The 21,920-nt window shown below is 35.8% G+C and overlaps 1 protein-coding gene across 2 annotated transcripts in view; it reads left to right on the plus strand.

Moving 5' to 3' along the window:
* Positions 1 to 21,920, plus strand: part of MTREX (Mtr4 exosome RNA helicase) — a 93,078-nt gene that overhangs the window by 63,160 nt on the left and 7,998 nt on the right. For both annotated transcript variants that reach the window (XM_040262535.1, XM_040262536.1), the window contains 6 exons: positions 711 to 821; positions 1,890 to 2,078; positions 5,737 to 5,900; positions 8,475 to 8,580; positions 13,334 to 13,390; positions 15,683 to 15,845. In XM_040262535.1, the coding sequence (XP_040118469.1) occupies positions 711 to 821; positions 1,890 to 2,078; positions 5,737 to 5,900; positions 8,475 to 8,580; positions 13,334 to 13,390; positions 15,683 to 15,845 (790 nt within the window). The remainder of the gene's footprint in view (positions 1 to 710; positions 822 to 1,889; positions 2,079 to 5,736; positions 5,901 to 8,474; positions 8,581 to 13,333; positions 13,391 to 15,682; positions 15,846 to 21,920) is intronic.

The following is a 21,920-nucleotide window of genomic DNA, read 5'->3' on the forward strand; positions in this document are numbered from 1 at the left end:
ATTAGTAGAGGTTAACACTTTAAACAGTGTAGTCTAAAAATTACTTTTATCACTGTTGCTTTGCCAGCTTTAGTGTGATGACGAGGGAAGGGTATTCTTGTCAGGAGAATGCATGGAGGAAAGTTTGAAAATAGTTGGTTTTCAAGATTATGTCTAACAGTCATTCTGGCCCACCCAGAGATTACATGACTATTTCATGGCCATCTACACTTAGTTTTTCCTTTGTTTGTAGTGCTATACTTTTAGGTATTCAAAAAGTACCAATTACTGAGGATGCAAAAATGAATGAAGTATGGATTCTGTTGAGGGAATCACTTATTTTTATGTACCATTTGTTAGCCTGTTACTTAAAGATTTGAATTTGTTTTTACTTTTTAAATATAGTTCTAGGGACTTCCCTGATAGTCCAAGGGCTGAGACTCTGGGCTTCCAGTGCAGGGGGCCCATGTTCGATGCCTGGTCAGAAAACTGGATCCTATATGCTGTGACTAAGAGCTGGTGCAGCCAAATAAATAAATATATTTAAAACAAAATAATAGTTTCTATTAAGGTATAAGCTTCCACAATGGTTGCTATCCACTTATTACACCTGTCACATAATGTAAATGCAATTTTCTTATAAGGATTCAAACTAAATTTAAGAAACGGCAGAATTTGAAAATGTGCAATGTTAATTGTTATATATATATATATAACTTTTCTGTTGGTAGGTTGTTCCAGTTTTGGTGCATCTCCTGTCTGCTATCAGCAGTGTTAGACTTTACATCCCCAAAGACCTTCGACCACTGGACAACAGACAGAGTGTTCTAAAATCAATACAGGTATACACATTAATTTTATAAATTAAATACAAATTTTATGTAAATATAAATAGATTCTATAACAAGGCAATTGATATGCTTTTAAACATATTGCTTTCTTTCAGAAAAACTATAAACACTGCCAATAGTGGCAGTTATTTTTAACAAACATAGTGGCAGCAGGTCTATATGTAGATTGCCCTCTCTTTGAATCTACCAACAAGTTAGTCTAAAGGAGGGCTCACAAAGTAAAACGTGACCACTGTTGTATGTTAAATTTGCTTTACTGGTTATGAATGAAAGTAACTATAGAGTGTGTTAAAAGTTTTTATATATAAAATCATGTGCCTTGACTTTTGATTAATGCATGGATAAAATAGTCTTATGGAAAATTATTAGTTGGTTAGTAAATAAATATTCGAAGAACATTTACTATAGCAAAGGCCATATACTAAAATCTGAGAAAACTGGATGCTTTTTGTGTAGAGTAGGAATTTTTAAGCTTTGGTCCATATGTGGGCTTCTTAAAATGAATAATTCTCTTAACAATTTTACAAACAGTTTTGTGGGTAACCTTTTTTTAAAAATTTCTAACTGACCAAATCCTATATTACGTTTAAGGCCTATCTAAGACCCTGAGAGTCTTCCAATGGGATATTAGACTGTAATAAACTATCTCTTCTCTGAATTCACATGTTCATTATATTTAATATTTAAATCATGTTAGGGAAAAAGGGGTATCTGGATCCCTTAAAAAGTTTATCTTTTTAAGTCTTTCAACTCAGTACCACGCTCCCTAAGAATCAGCCCAAAGAAGTAATCAGAAAATTGAAAAAAATTTACACTTGAGATGTTCAATTCAGGATTATTTATAATGGCAAGAAGTTACAGCAGTAAATGTACAGTAATGGGTTTTATCAATAAGTTGTGCCACATCCAGAACTTACTAAACTCTAAATATTAGAATTATTAATGAATTATAATACGTCTATGTGCATAGGAAAAACATAAAGGGAAATACTGGTTTAGCTTAGTCTTAACTAATATTACCTGTGAGGTGAAAAATGAATTTTAAATATTTTGTTTCAGGAAGTTCAGAAACGTTTTCCAGATGGTGTTCCCTTATTAGACCCTATTGATGACATGGGCATTCAGGATCAAGGACTGAAAAAAGTTATCCAGAAAGTAGAGGCCTTTGAGCATCGAATGTATTCTCATCCTCTTCACAATGATCCAAATTTGGAAACTGTGTATACACTTTGTGAAAAAAAAGCACAGGTATGGCAGAAACATTTTTATCATAGAATTCTATGTATTTCACTATATGAAAGAGTATATATATTTTTTCATTTTATTTTTCTATTGGTTTCATCAGCTAAAGCAAGAAGGTGCCTAGCTATCAATTCTTACCAGCAAAAAAAAATTGATCGCTTTAATTGAGATATCATTCACATAGCATAACATTCATCCCTTTAAAGCATACCATTTAGTGGTTGTTAGTGTATTCACAGTGTGGTCTGCAACTATAACTACTATCTAGCTGCAGAACATTCTCATCACCCACAGAAGAAACCTCATCCCTGTTAGCAGTCCCTCCCCATTTCCCTACCCTCCAGTCCCTGGCAGCGGCAAATCTCATTTTTGCCTTATGGATTTGCCTGTTCTGGAGCTTTCATGTAAATAGTACAATATGTGGCGTCTGTGTTTGCCTTCTTAGTTAACGTCTTCAAGATTCATCCATGTTGTAGCATGAATCTGTATTTTATTCCTTTTTATAGCTGAAAAATATTCCCTTATATATGTGTTATACCACATTCTGTTTACCGTTTATCAGCTGATGAACATTTGGAGTTTTTCCATTTCTTGGCTGTTATGAATAATACTGCTATGAACATTTGTGTACAATTTTTGTGTGGACATATGTTTTCATTTCCCTTAGATGGAATTGGGTTGAATTGCTGGGTCATAGAGAAACTCTGTGTTTAACTTTTTGAGAAACTGCCAAACTGTGTTCCAGAGTGGCTGCACCATTTTATATTCTCAGCAGCTTATTAAAGTTCCAGTTTCTCCACATCCTCCCCAACATTTGTTATTGTCTGCATTTTTAATTATAGCTGGTCTAGTGGTATAAAGTAGTAGTTCACCTTTTTAGGGTAACTAGCTGTGTTCTCTAACCAGTTAAAGCATTCTTATAGCCATTCTGAATAATGAATTTAGAAAAAGCTTGTTGAAGTGAACACATTTCTTTCCACTGTCCACTTCTCTTCAACTAGAATCTCTTGTATAGCCAAATATCATTTTCTCCTTGAAGTTTATTAGTCTTTGCTTTTATGCTTTTACAGCTTTTATCACATGCCACTCTTACTGTGTTTGTCTTTCTGTCTCACAAACTAGATTTTAAGCTCCTTAGGCTCAGGTGTTTCATTTTAGCTTACTTATACTCTTTCATATCTCCCAGAATGATCTATTTTTATTAAGTAGATGCCTGGTGTTTATTGAATAAATAATATGAGTAGGGTCTTCTTTGCCTAATAAAGTAATGTGTTCAGCTCATGGTTTTAACAGCACTGCCGCTTCCTAGCTTTTTGTAAACTAACATGATGTGGCCCTGTGCCATGTTGGGCACAGCAAGTATGTTCTCAGGGAACATGTAGTATATATACTGTGCTATGGCCCACCATGAAGGTTTCTTCTCAAAATGAGGAAACTGAGACATTAAAAGCTTGAGTATGCTCAGACTGTGGTAGTATGATCCTAGCCTGCCCATCTCTCACCAGGACCTTGCAGCTCCCTCCTTGTGTCCAATTTCTCCCTACACCAGAGAATCAACTTTAATAGTTTCAATACAAGAAGAAAGAGACCTGAGTTTGGTTGAGTGATAACTGGAGAGTATCCATGGATAATGTGACTTGAAGCCCCAGAGAAAGGGATTATCTGAGCTACTCAAATGTAACAAAAAGGCCCTAGTGTCTGGCTAAAAGTCTGGCTAAATGAACTTGTTATAAAGACTGCAATACATGCAAAAAGTGCTTATGCAGGAGCATTAAGTTCTAAAAGTAAGACCTAAAGTTGATGTGGACTGTGTTTTTACTTTTGCTAAGTAGTAGTCGTACACCAGAAAAGACTGAAAGGAAAACATAATTTGTTGTGAGATTATAGTAGGTATCTCCCCTGTTCCCCCTTACTTATACTGCAAGAAAACTGAAGAGTTAACAATTTTATGACCTTCTAGAGACTGCAAGATAAACTTAACATTCCTTAGCCCTGCCTAGGAAGCCCTTCAGAATCTGACTGCTCAACTGTCAACATTTTAAGTCCTCATACCCTCTGACCCAGCTTTCTACAAAGTGAGGCAATATGAGGATGTTCTTGTAGCATTCTTTGAAAAAGCAAATGAATATAAACAACCTCTGAGTTCATCAGTAGAAAGTTAGATACATGAATTATGAATATCCACAATGGTATCAAAATGACCCTTAAAAAGAATGAGGTAAATGTATATGTACTTTTTGGAAAAGAAATCCTGATTGTATTGTGGGAAAGGAAGCTGATCACACTTTTGTGGGAAAAACCGCTGTACCTGTGTATTCATGTATTTACAGACATGGATAATCTATTCTGTGTTCTTTTAAGGTATGTAGAAAAAGATCTAGAACAGCATCATGCAGTATATAATACAAGCTTCTCACGTAATTTAAATTCTTTAGTAGACACTTTTTTTTAAAAAACGAAAAACAGGTGAAATTAATTTTAATAAGATTTTTATTTAACTCAGTATATCCGGAATACAATTCAACATGTAATCAGTATAAAAATTACTGAGGTAAAAATCTTAAATAGTAGACTCTCTTCTACCAACCTGTAAGCTTTGTATGCCTCTATTTAGTACAATCTTCTATGCTAATAACATAGGTGCATCTTCAATTAAAGAAACTTTAGAAGATAATTTTTTTTCTGATAGGCCTAATAAACATACCAGGTGGCATAGAGGTAGCATGCTAGGTAACATATAAAGCATTCCTTCTTATCCTCCTAGCATTGTGACATGTCAGTTCATGGCAATGTAAATAATTGCTAAGAGTTTAAATTCTGCAGTCTGAATCCCATCAATCCCAAGCTTGGGTTTGAATCCCATCTTTTATTACTCTCTCTGATCTTGACCAGTTTACTTGGTGATCTCTCTCTGCCTCAGTTTTCTCATCTGTAAAATTCACATTTATGTCTGCTGTAAGAATTAAATGAAATAATGTAAAGCACTTGAAGAATCAGGATTCATAGTTAGCTGTCAATAAATGTCAATTACTGACCACCATTGTTGCCTTTAACTTCTCCTCAGTTGAAGCTTAATAAAGCATCTGCAAAATACCAGAGTCTTTGAATTTCAGCTTCTCAGTTCCTAAACTGTCAATGTTTTTCTGAACTTCAAGCCTCCACTTTAGGATCCCAGTGTTTTCTTGCTTTGTACTGTCATTCTGTCACAGTTGATGAGTATATAATATCTATATATGTTATTAATTTAAATATACATCTAACCTAAAATATGATCTCAAAATAACATTTTCCTTTTAAGCTTTCATCTCTGTCTACAAAATAAAGACTTACTTTCTTCGCTAAATCATTTTCCAGCTTTTAGGCAGATTTTATACAATTTGAGGGCTTAAAAGAGAAAGAACACAAGATTCATATACTCATCTTTCTTTCCTTATTCTCTTGAGTTGCCCCTAATTCCATAAGGATGAAAAGTTGGAACTGATGTGATTGCTACCTCAGATAACATCATTCTTCTTGTATAATATCCTGGAATAGTAAGAAACTGCTATGTTCCTCTCCACCCCTCCCCCCCAATATAATATGTTTTGTTTCATTTCATGAGTAAATGTAATTTTTATTTTGTTTACTTTATTATTGAACTTCTTTTTACTTTTGTATGCCTTAGATTGCAATAGACATTAAATCCGCAAAGCGAGAACTAAAGAAAGCAAGAACTGTCCTACAAATGGATGAGCTCAAATGTCGCAAACGTGTTTTAAGGAGGTTGGGATTTGCTACATCTTCTGATGTCATAGAGATGAAAGGACGAGTGGCTTGTGAGATAAGCAGGTAATACCTGGTTGTTCTAGAAAATTGACTCTAAAATGCAATACTGATTTTAAAAGAGGGCTGTTAACCTTTTGGAAAAAGAACTGTTTTAAAAATAATAAAGTTTGTTTGGTGCTTTTCATATTAAAATACAGGTTTTGGCCATGAAGTTGAGAAATTAGGGAGAATAAAAATCTTGGACCTTACTAATTAATGCAGATATTAATATTTTCATGTTTCCTTTTTCTTTATTTTATAGCATTGTGGAATTTTTATGTAACTGTAGTCTTAGTGTACACATGAATTTTTATACTTTTAATTTTTTTGTAGTTACAGTTTCCCACCTTGAAACTAAAATCATTGTCCTCTTTTATGTAAAGTTTTAGGCTAACGTAGCATATTATATGCCACAGCTTAAAATCAGATATAATCTTTTGTATATTAGATATAAGCTGTTTATTTTGGTAATCTTCTACCACATTACAAATGACCTTAAAGCTAAATGACATAAAGCAGAAGTCATTTCATTCTCTCTGGTTGTTTCTGTGGGTCAGAAATTCTAGAAGACTGGGCCCTTCGGATGGTTCTGGCTCAGGATCCCTTGCGACTGCCATCATTTCGAAGATATTTTGCCATAGTCAATTATTCTCTGTGAGTCCATAAAAAACATCTTAAAATAGTTTTTATGTACTCAGCAAGGCCCTAATGTATGGGGTCAGAAAATTACAAGCCTTTGTAAATGCTTTTGAACATTCCTGATGAAGACTTATTCATATTGTTCTTGTGGATCATCTAGTTCAGGTACGACTTCAGATATCTGCAGGGGCCAAGATTCTGTGGCAAACAGAACAACTCTGGGCCACCAAAAGGAGGCAGCAACTACCCAGCCTCAAATAGTTATTAAAAATAATGTGATATCAGAGTATAAGTTAGAAAGTCAAATATCTAGTTTTTTTTTTTTTTTTTTGGTGAAATCTCTTGATTTTTAAATGTTCACAAAATATTTCAGAATTATGTTTTTAGGTTCTTATGCAAGCTAAATATGAAACACTTCATGTTAGATTTGGCCCACAGGCTTGTATTGAATAGCTTTCCTTAAACCTTGATAAAATTAAGCTTTCCTGCTTTGTAATTAAAGAAACCTAGGATCCTGCTTTGTAATTAAAGAAACCTAGATTATTAACCTAGTTAATAATCTATGCAGGATTAAATTTAGACTATAACATTGATCTTTTTATTTAAATGCCAAGATTAATGTTATTGGAATTATTTCTTTGTGATGTTATATAGTATTCAATAATTGAATTAATTTAAATTTATTTTAAATTATTAAATTAATATGTTTAATATATTATTAAATAATTGATTTATTTCTCTTGGGTATCTGCAGCTAGATTTAGTCTTGGAAGAAAGAATATTTAGAGAGAGAACAATATCACATATCAAAGCACATTACTTTTCCCCCAGATTTGCCTCTCCTGATCTATCTTGGAGAATAAAACCACTGCAGGCAAAAACTGAGGAGTCATCCTAGATTCCTCCTCTCCCTTCTTACTCTTTCCACATCTTCACGATTGTTTTCTCCTATCTCTGTGCGGTGTTTTAACTGTTCCCACTAACTGAAGGGCATCCCTTTTATAAGTTTCTGCAACCCATCCTTTATTCTCTTGCTTTCAGAATTGTCTTTCCAAAGCATAAATCCTAGCATGTCATTCTTTGGTAAAAGTCTGTCAGTGATTCTCTGTTGCTTTTAAAGTAAATTCCATAATTGAGTATATTCTTGCCCTTTCCTGTGTATCCCTTCTGTTGCCACATCCCACACGTTTCTTTCATTTAGCATGACCTTTCCGTCACTCTCCATTCCTGCATGTTTTTTTCAAGATCTTCTGAAACTTGCTTTGAGTTTCTTCAGATTGATTTTATTCTCAACTCTTTTTTTTTTGCATAATTGCCTATATAAACCTCTACTAAATTGCTGTCATGTGCTTATTATCTTTCTCATCTGCCTCTCCCACATTAGACTATAGAAGTAGTCTTATCTGTGTTTTTCCTGTTAGGAACTTAACTCTGTTTATCGTTAGGAACCCATATTTAGCTTTTGACTTTTGTTTTTGATTAGTTATTACTGTAAAGCTTGATGGTTTGTGACTTTTCTTTTAGAAATCTTAGGAAGTTTGCAAATTGTGTGTCTGCTATGGATACATTCTAATTAAGATTTCTGATACAGTTGTTTTTCATTTAATATTTATTAAAGTTATTTGTAAAAAATAATTCTAATTTACTTGAGCTACAAAAAATTTAAAAGGTTCTTAAACCTAGGTAATAAATGCTAACAGCTAATTTTTATGGTATTCTGAGAGTCAAGAGAAGATCATTTATTTCGATGAATATCTGTTTTGGTGTTTGCTAGGATGAGCTCTTTATATGAGATACCCATTTTACATTTACTATTGATTTATTCATAAATGCCTGCCATTTCCTTAGTTAGATAAGTCTTAATTTAAAACTGTATCTTAAGGATGTGTGAGTATATATATGTGTTTTTATATTCTGATATTTGGAGTTTCGTTTCTTTTTTTTTTTGTGGTGGTACAGTGCTGATGAGCTCCTTCTAACTGAGATGATGTTTAATGGCCTCTTCAATGACCTGTCTGCAGAACAAGCAACAGCACTACTGAGCTGCTTTGTGTTTCAGGAGAATGTGAGTTTATGTATTTAGCACATCTTATTTATTAACTTGCATTTTTATAGTTTAATTTTAATATTATGGATTTTTAAATTATAAAATGACTTTCATATTTTCATATTAATAGGTATATTATCAGAAAAGAACAAACAGAATTTTATTTATAGACAATCATTCATTATTAGTCAGATTCTAAGTTATAAATTTGTTGTATAACCCAGTGCATTATTTGAAGGTCTGGCTTAGTCAGACAGTCCTAGAAGAAAAAAGAAAACGAAATTTAGGCCAACTAGTGAAAATGAAAAGAGAGTGAGACTGAATTAATACGCCTCTTCTCAGTTTTGGAGAGTAACTATGAGGCAGCTGATGATATCAATACTAGCAGCTGAAATCTTTGTTTTCATAGGCAAGATTTGAGGTAATGGCCATAAGATTCTCATCAATAATCTTTTCAAGTGAGTAGTTAGTTGAGTTTCAATAGCTTCTAAGAAATAAAAATGAAGTGCTGGATGGACCGTGAGAACACTAATCATCCATTGTGCTCAGTCGCGTCTGATTCTTTACAACCCCGTGGACTGTAGCCCACCAGGCTCCTCTGTCTATGGAATTTTCCAGGCAGGAATACTGGAGTGGGTTGCCACTTCCTACTTCAGAGGATCTTCTCGACCCCAGGGATCAAACCTGCTTCTCCTGCGTTGGCAGGTGGAATCTTTACCACTACCTCACCTGGGAAGCCCTTTACTTTAATTCAAAAGCCAGTGTTTGTTTAAAAGAGTAAAATACATGTTTCACATTTCAAATTCAAGATTTTATTCATTGTGTATAAAATTGATGAAGTAAGAATAAGACAAGGACATTCGCCTTCTAAAAGTAATTTAATATTATGTAAATTTTTAGATGACCTTTTATCATGTATACTTAGTTTAATTTTTTTTTAAGTAAATTGTGTAAGACAAATTTGTTTTTGCAGTTCTGCTGTTGATCTATTTATCCATTAAGTATTTCCTTGTTAATCAGATCAGTTACATAACTTCTTGAAATAGGTGTGGGCACTTTTCTTTAAGCTCTCTGATTACAGATTAACGTTACTATTATAGTGGCAATGATAACAAGTAGGACACTAACTGAAAAATGATTTATGCTCTCCTAAGAATACCTGCTGCGCACTTAGAAATAATTTAATCTGCTTGTGAGGAATACATTTCTTTATGAAATATTATGTTAGGCTGTTTTTCTTAGCTTCAAAATCTTACTGTGTTAATTTCTGAGATAATTGTTAAGAATGTTTGTCAGATTTTCTTTGAACAGATCTAAGGTTTACAGATTGTTTGGGGGTTGATGATCTTCTGCCTATGGCAGACTTTGTCTTCTGGCTAATTTCTTATGCTGTGTTGTGTTTTTTGTTTTTAATTTGGCACAACAAAAATCCTGTCTTTTGAAAGGCCAAGTGTGTTACCTCTTCACAGGAGTTGGGCTTCACCAAACCATATTTGTTAAATCTTGAGGCAAGGTGTCACTGTATGTCATCAAGGTTTGTTCAGTGAAGCCACATTGTGCTGCCTGTACTGTCATCATTCTTACAGTGGGCCCTTCAACTTCAAAATGGACAATTGTGTTGAAAGTAACATGGAATGTTGTTGATACTTTTAAAAGTATTTTCTAGCCAGAGAAGAAGGTAAATATAGTAAGATATTGGTTATCAGTGCTGATAATTTGTTTTAAAATGTGTTATTTATAAAACTGTGCCCTTATTTTTATATATTACACAGTCTTTATAATATAAAGAACAAGTGTCTTTCAAATACTTATTAATCACCCACTGTGTGCAGTGCAGAGACCAAGACCCGAGAGAGAAAACAGAATTTTTTGCTTTCATGATACTTTCATGTATGCTAGTCAGTGAAGATAAAGAAATCAGGAATAGACATATTATGTCAGAAGGGTGAGGGGTTTGGAGAAAAGTGAAGCAAAAGAGGCAAATAGAAATCATTTTGAGGGGCTGCATTTACTATTTTAAATAAGGTGATTAGAAAAAGTCTCACTGATAGAGTAAAATTTAAATCAAGACCTAAAGGAGAGATGGGGCAAACTGCATGTACCTGGTGGGAGCGTGTTGGTAAAATGACAGACACTTATCTTACTTATATCATGACCAGCGCCTTCTACTTATAATGACCAGGAGAGAGCAAGAGATCAGTAACTGGTGACCAGGGAATGGATGCAATATCAAAGACATTTACAGTCTTGCATACTTTTCACTAAACTGAGATATTGAGTTCATTCTGGCCATTTTGCTTTCTCATTACTTATCATGATTTTTTTGTTTTAACAGGAATAACACAGAACCTGGTTCATAACTTATTATATAATATATACCTGATACAGATCAAAACTAAGTCCTATATAAATACTGATGCTTAAAGGCAGATCTGTTACAACTAGCCTGTAGTTTGGTTTTTTATTTAGTTTACCTATAATTACTTTAAATCCTGTCTCACACACATATACACACATTTCTTGTAATAATTTTTTGTATAGTAAGTCTACCTTTGTCAAAATTAGTTGTTCCTTAATATTAGATTAGTACAAAAGTAATTACTGTTTCGGACCCTGAATTTTAAATCATTATAACTAGGCTCAAGTTCATCTTTATTAACCAAATAGGAACCATTACAATTAACATATTTTTGCCAAGGAGAATTAAGTTTGTTTATTCCTGTAGCATAGAAATCCATGCTTTGGGATTTGATGAACTCATGAAAAGTATTTTCTGCATCTTGCTGGTTGTGGAAGCATTTTCCCTTCAAAAAGTTGAGATGCTTGAAGAAGTGGTAGTGAGTTGGTGAGAGGTCAGGTGAATATGGCAGATGAGGCCAAACTTTGCAACCCAATTCGTTCAGCTTTTGAAGCATTGGTTGTGCAACATGCAAACATTGTTGTGGAGAAGAATTGGGCTCTTTCTGTTGACCAGTACCTGCTGCAGGCATTGCAGTTTTGGGTGCATCTCATTGACTTGCTTCTGGGAAGCATACTTCCCAGATGTAATGGTTTCGCCGGGATTCAGAAAGCTGTCATGGACCACACGAGCAGCAGACCACCAAACAGTGACCAGGACCCTTTTTTTGGAGCAAGTTTGGGTTTGGGAAGTGCCTTAGAGCTTTTTCTGCATCCAGCCAGTGAGCTAGTTGTCTCTGACTATCGTATAAAATCCACTTTTCATTGCACATCACAATCCAGTCGAGAAATGGTCCGTTGTTGTTGGGTAGACTAAGAGAAGATGACATCTCAAAATGACGAATATTTTTATTTTCGGTCAGCTCTTGAGGCACCCACTTATTGAGCTTTTTCACCCTTTCAGTTTCCTTCAAATGCCAAATGAGTGTAGAATGGTCACTGTTGAGTTCTTGGGCAACTTCTTGTGTAGATGGAAGAGGGTCAGCTTCAGTGATCCTCTCAGGTGGTTGTCGTCAACTTCTGATGGTCAGTCACCGCTCTCTTCATCTTCAGGGCTCTCGTCGTCTTTGCCAAACTTCTTGAACCAGCACTGCACTCTATGTTCATTAGCAGTTCCTGGGTCAAATGCATTGTTGGTGTTGCGAGTTGTCTCCACTGCTTTATCACTCCTTTTGAACTTGAATAAGAAATTTGCTTGAAATAGCTTTTTGTCTGACATTATTTCCATAGTCTCAAATACAAATAAACAGCAAGTAATAATTCATTAGCAAAAAGCTTTATGAAGCAAGAAATGAGCATTAAAATGATGTATAACAGAACCACATTTGAATGTATTCCAATATCAAATGGCATAATTCAACAATGCAAAACTGAAATTGCTTTTATACCAACCTAATAATATCTTTATACTAATCACAAATCTGTAGGTTTTGAGTGCCTTAGAGTGTTAAGAAACCAACACACAGAATTGAAGCAGCTTGTCCAAGTTAATTTGATTGGTTAGTAATAGACCTTAAACTTTTAATTTTTCTAATTGAGAAATTGATGGACTTTTCAGTAATGGAAAGAGAACAGTAAGAACAGTGAAACTCATTTAAATTTTTGTCTTCAAACGGGCTTCCTTAGTGGCTCAGATGGGTAAAGAATCTGCCTGCAGTGCAGGAGACATGGGTTCAGTCCCTGGGTTGGGGAGATCTCCTGAAGAAGGCAATGGCAACACACTCCAGTGTTCTTTCCTGAGAATTCCATGGACAGAGTAGCCTAGTGGGCTACAGGGCTACAGTCCCTGGGGTTGTGAAGAAGTAGGACATGACTAAGCAGCTAACACTTTTCAAAGTGGTTAGAGAGTTAGAAATACCTAGGTAAGATTAAAATTGAAGGCATTACTTCCAATGTAATTTATCCAAGATTTTTAGTTTTCACAGGTTAAAAGTTGCCTAGAAGTCAAACTGTTTAAAAAATCAAAGTATGGTATAACAGTTTATAAATGTTGATGTAACTAAACTACTATGCATGTTTACAGTATTTGTTCTCCTTCAGTTCCATTTATGGTCACAAAAAATAGCTAATTTAGCACACTTTGCAAATTTAGCAGTGCAGTATTTTCCTATGAAATATAAAAGAATAGTCTAATTGAGGATGACAGGAATGATAATTTTGCTGACATAATTAGAAATTTTAAATGCTAATGACTGAGGTCTTACAATTTGAAATTAACAGAAATCATGAAAGCTTTGTCTTGTTTGTAAAAGTAAATAGTATATAATACATTTTAAACTTGGATTTTGTATATAATCTTCCTTTTCTTTTATAGTCTAGTGAGATGCCCAAATTAACAGAGCAGTTAGCAGGACCACTTCGTCAAATGCAGGTAAGATTTTTTTGAACTACGTATTTTAAGAATAGTATATTGTGAAATAAACATTTGTGATAGTCTAATCATAGACCACCTGACTTGCCTCTAGAGAAACCTATATGCAGGTCAGGAAGCAACAGTTAGAACTGGACATGGAACAACAGACTGGTTCCAAATAGGAAAAGGAGTATTCAAGGCTGTACATTGTCACCCTGCTTATTTAATTTATATGCAGAGTATATCATGAGAAACGCTGGGCTGGAAGAAGCACAAGCTGGAATCAAGATTGCTGGGAGAAATATCAATAACCTCAGATATGCAGATGACACCACCCTTATGGCAGAAAGTGAAGAGGAACTAAAAAGCCTCTTGATGAAAGTGAAAGAGGAGAGCGAAAAAGTTGGCTTAAATCTCAACATTCAGAAAACGAAGATCATGGCAACTGGTCCCATCACTTCATGGGAAATAGATAGGGAAACAGTGGAAACAGTGTCAGACTTTATTTTGGGGGCCTCCAAAATCACTGCAGATGGTGATTGTAGCCATGAAATTAAAAGATGCTTACTCCTTGGAAGGAAAGTTATGACCAACCTAGATAGCATATTCAAAAGCAGAGACATTACTTTGCTAACAAAGGTCCATCTAGTCAAGGCTATGGTTTTTCCTGTGCTCATGTATGGATGTGAGAGTTGGACTGTGAAGAAAGCTGATCACCGAGGAATTGATGCTTTTGAACTGTGGTGTTGGAGAAGACTCTTGAGAGTCCCTTGGAATGCAAGGACGTCCAACCAGTCCATTCTAAAGTAGATCAGTCCTGGGTGTTCATTGGAAGGACTGAGGCTAAAGCTGAAACTCCAGTACTTTGGCCACCTCATGTGAAGAGTTGACTCATTGGAAAAGACTCTGATGCTGGGAGGGATTGGGGGCAGGAGGAGAAGGGGATGATAGAGGATGAGATGGCTGGATGGCATCACTGACTTGATGGACGCGAGTCTGAGTGAACTCCAGGAGTTGGTGATGGACAGGGAGGCCTGGCGTGCTGTGATTCATGGGGTCGCAAAGAGTCGGACACGACTGAGCGACTGAACTGAACTGAATCATAGTATTTTTCATTCCACAGAGACAGCTTCCTTCAAATTAAATATATCATTTGATGTTAGTTTAGTCACTTAATACTATTTTGATAACATCATTTTTTAATTTTTATTTTAAAAATGAAACCATCTCCCTCACCAAAATAATAAGTTTTATAGAGTTGCTTCGAGTACATATTTACGATTGCATAGTGTAGATAAACTGTGTCAGCAGTTCAGTGCATGCACTGGTTTCCTTGATGTTAAGAATGGCATCTTGATAGATAAGAGTTCAATTTGTTTTATATTTTTCTATCCTAGTTTATAATAAATTTTAAAATCAGGTTTTAAGATTATCTCTGGATCCTCAAAGACATGTCTTTTTGATACCAGGCACCAGTTTTATGGAAGACAAATTTTTCACCATCAGAGTGAGGTGGGCAGATGGTATGGGGGTAATTTTACATTTAGTGTGTACTTTATTTCTGTTATTTTTAATCAGCTCCACCTCAGATCATCAGGTATTAGATCCCAGGGTTTGGGGACCCTTGGTTCATCATAATGAATTGGTCTCTTTTATTATTTCTTAGGAAGAATGATTTTGTCTACCATTGTAAGACATTGCAAGAGAGGAATGAAGAGTGGATCATAAAAATGATCTCTTTAATGGACTATTTAGCACTTTTTCATGTTACTAAGAAGTTTAAACTCCAGAACCAGTGAAGTCTTCTTAGGCCTGGGAGGTTTTGACCCTTTCAGTTACCAGGGGAAAAGAATGACTCTAACTTCTTATTGTCAAGAAAAGAAAATCTTAAAATGTACCTTGTTTAAAGCTTTGTTGGAGAAAAGCATCATTTTGCCATAGAACTTTTGTTTCTCTAAGGCTGTTTTGTTATTGTTGTCTTTGTTTTGTTAATAAAACAGAGATTAGTTAAATGTCACTCTTGAATAGTTTTAAGGAAGAGTTTTGGTTATTGTACAAAAGGTATTACTGGGTGAAAATCATGCTCTTGATTTGTTTTTTCTAATTAATGTAGTGAAAAAGCTTTGCTGTTTGATTATTGAACAATGGGTCAGGCAGTGTGGCTGCTTAGAAGCAGAACATCCAGATTGTAGGCATATTATTACCAAGAAGAAAAAGGAAACTCTTAGAAAACCGGCTTTGGAAGCCTAAAGAGAAAGTGATATGGGAGTCATAAATAAGAAGTTTGAAGCATATCTTTTCTTTTCAAAGGAATGTGCTAAAAGAATTGCAAAAGTTTCAGCAGAAGCCAAGTTGGAAATTGATGAGGAGACTTATCTAAGCTCATTTAAACCTCACTTAATGGATGTAGTATACACCTGGGCAACTGGAGCTACATTTGCCCATATCTGCAAAATGACAGATGTCTTTGAAGGTATGGTTAAGTTTTCTATACATATACTTCTTTCTGATATAAGAAATGTACTTAGGATGACATTGATGTACCAAAAAAGAATAATATATTATTTTTAATTTTTGATAATAAAGGAAATCTTCGGCCCATATAGGGGTTTCCCTGGTGGCTCAGTGATAACAAATCTGCCAGCAATGCAGGAGAGTCCTGCAATGCAAGAGATGCAGGTTCAGTCCCTGGGCTGGGAAGATCCCCTGGAAAAGGGAATGGCAACCTTCTCCAGTATCCTTGCCTGGGAAGTCTCATGGACAGAGGAGCCTGGCAGGCTGCATGCAGTCCATGGGGTCACCAAAGTCTGACACGGTTTAGTGACTAAACAACAGCAACCTAATGGCTTGCTATATAATTCCACCAAAAAATGCTCTCCATTGCATATAAAATCAAATAGTTAATTTAACTGAAGAAAAATTTTAAATGAAAAAGTAAATGTAAAGGAAATACAAAAGGAGTAATTATAAGTGAATTATAAGAAGCAAATAATAGGCACAGTATATAAAGAAAGCCATATTTAGAAATGCTGTATTCATTGCAAAAAGATTGGCTTATGTAGATATATATAGTGGTGAATTCTGTATACATTGAACTTTCTTAAAAATGAAAATAAATGAGCTTGGACTTCATACCAATTATTGTAAGATCCTTAAAATATTATTATTTCTTATCTATTTATTTTGAGGTAAATTATTTTTAACATACCCTGAATTATATGCTTTTACCTGATATTATTGAACATAACTAATAGATTACTGAGTTTATGAATCAGTGATTTTTGTGTTGCATAGATTAAACATCACAAAATCAGCTGTGAGCCTTTACTTCACTGCATTGAATTTTATGGGTTTTAAGGTTTTAAATATGAAGATCCCCTGGAGAAGGGAAAAGCTACCCACTCCAGTATACTGGCCTGGAGAATTCCATGGACTATATAGTCCACGGGGTCACAAAGAGTCAGACACGACTGAGTGACCTTCACTTTCATTTTTAAATTAATAGTGTGCTGTTTTAGTCCTGTCCCTAAAGTTTATTTCTAACCTTCCATTAAATGATCATTAGTATTATGGTCCCAAAATCTTTTTATGAATACTATACTCTGTTATGAGCATGGTGATTATTTATTAGGTAAACAATGTGCCAGGCATTGTGCTCTAATCAGCATTTTATATACCTTAATCACCAAATGGCACATCTGAATACTATTTGCACTTTGCACAAGGAGACTGATTTATAAAAGGTAAATAATTTGGCCAAGGTCGTGGAGGTGTACCGCATGACAGCAGTGTGTTTGAATTCTGGACTCTGTGACTGCAGGCCACTTGGTAGTTGATGACTTCATCTAAAAACCGTAATTCCTCATCTTTGAGTTTTGGATCACCAAGAGAATTCTTAAACACTACCTAGAGCTGTGCCATATCCATCCTCTGAAAATTCATGCTGTGGGGGTGGTCAGAAGGCCTGTCATAACTGATGGCGTGAGAAGAGGGACACGTGACACCCTCAGCTCACTTAACCCATAGAAACCCAGGGGGGTGTATGACAGCTTGTGTGTTTCAGAGATACAAAGGCAGTCAAGTACAGGATCACCACTCTTCAGTATAACTTCTTTTTGGAAGATAAGAATGAAACCATGACTGTTCTGTGCCTGGATTCTAGACTTATTCATAGGCTAGCTCATATCTGTATATCTTCTTCTGTGAGAAGGTAGACACAGTGGCGTAAAACGGAAGTGATGCATTGTTTGGTTTATTTGTTTAAGAGAAATGAAGGAACAACAGACCTAGAAATAGAGGAAGCCTTATAAAGTCATCTTTGTAGATTATTTTTCTATTCTTTGTACTTAAGTGGAAAAGTTATCACAGTATGGAAGATAAATTGTAAAGTGTTAAAATTGAAGGTAGTTTTTATTTCTGCCACCTATGAGTTGATGTTTTCCCCCACATAGGAGCAATGCCTGAAATCAATATTTTTGCCTCTGTTCAATTCCTTGCAGCTGTTTTGATGTCACAGTTTGCTTGTGAAATCAAAGATTGAAAATTAAGGGATTCATAACTATAAGTTGAACTTGGGTCTAATACCAACACAGTTTTCATGGCACCATTAATGTCAGCTCTACCTTTTCTTTCTAAAACTGGAATAGACTATATATTAGCTCATAAGAGTAAAATATGTAACTAAACAGCAAAAAAAAAAAAAATTGAGAACCTTGGGATATTACTTAGGATATTATTTCCTTTTTCTGGCATACTGTGTCTCCTTACCACAACCTTTTTTTTTAAACTGTGGTGGTGTTTACTTTATCCATTTCAGAATAGCCATTCTCTCCTCATCTTGTTACAGTACATGCTTGATATAATTGGAAAAGTACAATAATCACAGCTCTGCCCATAGTATAGTGTGTCTTTACTTTTATAGGCAGAAAATGACTACATTGGAACTCTTTAGTGCGCTGTGGTCAGGTGTCCGATCATGTCATGTCATGAGCCTCAGAAGTAGTTCTAAGAATTTTTCGAACATTAGCTGGAGCTAGTTCACTTTGAATGGTGGGTACTGTTTATTTGCCTACACAAATACAGTATGGTGTTCTTCCCTGTGCAGGATGGATTTGCTTTCCTTTAAGCACATGCCATCAGGAAAGCTTCTGTGACAGATTATCATTTGAAACCGTTTACTGTAATGCTTATGTCTGTCATGGGTTTTTAAAGCAAATGCTGTTTTGTGCATTCCCACTCTCTGCCCCGCCACAAGTTCTTTTCACATGCCTTTCAACTAGCATAGCTTACTCTTCCCTAGGAGAGGATACATCAGTGTCATAAGGGATTTTCCAGCTGGTTTGTTTTTTTACATACTTTTGCTAATAGAGTAGCATTTTATTAGTATGTATCTGTTCTCCATTTAACTTTTGGTACAATTTTAGTACTAAATGACTTAAGAATTAGCACCTGATTCTTTTTTGATGAATAATTAACTGAGACCCTAGTGGGACCAGGAATTGTGCTGCATGCAGGCAAGCAGTAGTCTCTGCTCTCCTGGAATGTTTTCAGCCTGAGCTGGGATCTAATACGGGAAATGATGGTAGGAAAGTGTATTTATGATTCTAATCTCAAGCCTCAGAACCACTTAGATAGGAGGTATTATATCAGATTTAGGGCATGAACTGTGAGGAACCGCTTTTGGGAATGCCAGAAAGTTGGAGGTAGAAATAAATACCTCTCCAGGTAAAGAAATGTGTTGATTTCTTCTATCCTCAACTAGAATAATGTTTTGTTCAAGAACCACATGAGCCTGATGTTTGTAAAACTGCCCTTAAGCTTGTGTGCTCAAATGTCCTTCAATGGGGTAGATAGTTAAATTGTGTTTTATTCACACAGTGGAACAGTATTCAGCTAGAAAAAGGAGTGAAGGACTGATTTATGCTAGTATATGAACTTGAAACACTTTAAGGTTCTAAGTGAAAGGAGGCAGACACAGAAGCCACCTACTGTATAATTTCATTTATGTTAAATGTCCAGAATAGGCAAATCTAGAGAGACAGAAGTAGGTTTGTGGTTACCATGGACTGGTGATGGGTGTGACTGCTTAATGGACTTGGGTTTCTTTTGGGTTTGTTAAAAGGATTCTGAAATTAAATAGTGATTATGGTTGTACAACTCTGAATATACTAAAAACCACTGGATTTGTGCACTTATTTAAAAGGGTGAATTTGTGTTTGTATCGACTCTACTGGATCTTAGCTATGGACACGCAGGGTTCTTTGTTGAGTCGGGGGAATCTTTCATTGCAGCATATGGATTCTGAGTTGTGGTGCTGAGACTCAGTAGTCATGACGCTGGGGCTCAGTAGTTGTGGTGTTGGGGCTTTGTTATAACACTGGGGCTCAGTAGTTGCAGCTCATGAACTTAGTTGCTCTGCAGCATATGTGATCTTAGTTCCCCCACCAGGGATTGAACCATGTCCCTTGACTACTAGGGAAGACCCCAAAGGGTGAATTTTATGCCATGGGACTTATTATCTAAGTGCATTCTTCCAGAATGGTGATATAAACCTAAGTGTAAAAAAGGGGTAGTGATCCTGGGGCACATGCTTTAAAGTGGTAGATTTTGTGTGTATTTTACCTCAGTTTTCATTACTATTAAGGATTCAGTTTTACTTTCCACTCTGGCAAAACCAGAAGAAAGGTTCATAATAAACCATTTGGTTGTTAGTGTGTCTTTGTTTCTTGTCAGCTTCCAATGGCCTGGGAGGATGGGTGATGGCCTTTGCTCTCTTGTCTCACACTTAATCTGCATGGTCCTAATTGATGAGGCAGAATGATTTCTAAAGCTGGAGTAAGGAGAAGCTTTGGATTATGGAGAACTGTAGCAGGTAGAAAGTGTGCTGGGAAATTCACCTCTTCCCAGGAGTCTTGCTGAGTCTCCATCGGGAATAAATAGCCTCTATGCTGCATGCAGCTGTGAACGGTGTTTGTACACACAAGATGATTTCTTGACAAGACTGAGGCCAACTGCCACAGCCACTGTATGGGCAGCCCTGACTCTCCTGGCCTCATTTCTTAATTGTTCTCATGTCATCTGAAACTGTCAGAACTCAGTTTTCCAGAAATTGAGTTGGCATGAGCTGTATCTGGCAGCTCAGATGTATTTAGTTTCTTTAGTTTATACCTTAATCTTAGCAATTTACTTCATATGTTTGGCCTCTGATAGCTTTTGCAGATTCTGGCTATGAACATGCTGCTGCTGCTAAGTCGTTCAGTCGTGTCCGACTCTGGGCAACCCCATAGATGGCAGCCCACCAGGCTCCCCCGTTGCTGGGATTCTCCAGGCAAGAACACTGGAGTGGGTTGCCATTTCCTTCTCCAGTGCATGAAAGTGAAAAGTGAAAGTGAAGTCGCTCAGTTGTGTCCGACTCTTCTTGACCCCATGGACTATAGTCCACCGGGCTCCTCTGTCTGTGGGATTTTCCAGGCAAGGCTACTGGAGTGGGGTGCCATCGCCTTCTTCACTATTAATATGAGTTTCTCAATTTGTAGAAATACCTAAACAATATCAGGTTATCTATGTTTCCCAGGACACATTTGAATTAAGTCTAAACAATATTTGTGAGCACAGGCACCTGCACAGCAAACATTTATGAAGGGCTCTATTTCAGTTCCAAGTGGCCTGCGGAATCCATTGTTTCCTTTTTGAAGTGCTATATATTTACATTTTTAACCACTACCTAATTTTATTTTCTTCAAATAGAAGTGTTTACAAAACACACATTTACTATCTAGTTGCATGAGTAATCTGATGTCCATTACGTTCTCCGTTCCAGCCCCCCACTTTAGACACCCAAATGTTACTGCGATTGGATTTCCTCTTTCAAAGCAAAGCAGTACTAGAGCTCAGCATTCTTTGCACTGAGAACAGAAATAACAAATACAGCCAGCATTTATTGAATTCCTATTGTATTACTGCCACTTATTAAGCACCCTGCATACATTATTTCATTCATTTCTCATAATAACCCCATTTAGGTTTAAGAATTATTATCTCCACTTCATAGACGAGTAAACTTGAAGTTTTTCACAGGTTAATAGAGAAGATTTGAGAGGAAAAGAATGAATTCACTTTGTGAAACTGTTGAGTTTGAGGTGTCTATATGTTTGGGTGATCAACTTTTTGTTGATCCAGTAAGAGCATCCAGGTAGAATTGATAGCATTGTTTTGTTTTTGTAACAGCTGTTTTTTATAATTGTGGCCTAGAAGTGAGTAACTTTCACTTATTTAAGTAAAAAATGTTACAGCAAAAATAAGTAATATGCTAATAATTGAACTTCATGAAATAATATCTTTAAAGCTAAAACTTAGGGTCCACAAATGATTATCCTGGTACAGAAATATCACACATGGACCATCGAGAACCTTATATTTGAATCAGGGCTGAAACAGACTCACCAGGGCTCCTATTGGCATGTGAAGGAATAGTATTAGATTTGGGGGCAGTAGAGGAGCACTATTCCTCCTGGGATGCAGGGGGTCAGGGATAGGCTCCTCACCTGCC

The sequence above is a fragment of the Oryx dammah genome, unplaced genomic scaffold, assembly GCF_014754425.2.
Source record: "Oryx dammah isolate SB20612 unplaced genomic scaffold, SCBI_Odam_1.1 HiC_scaffold_20, whole genome shotgun sequence".
NCBI classification, from domain to species: Eukaryota; Metazoa; Chordata; class Mammalia; order Artiodactyla; family Bovidae; genus Oryx; species Oryx dammah.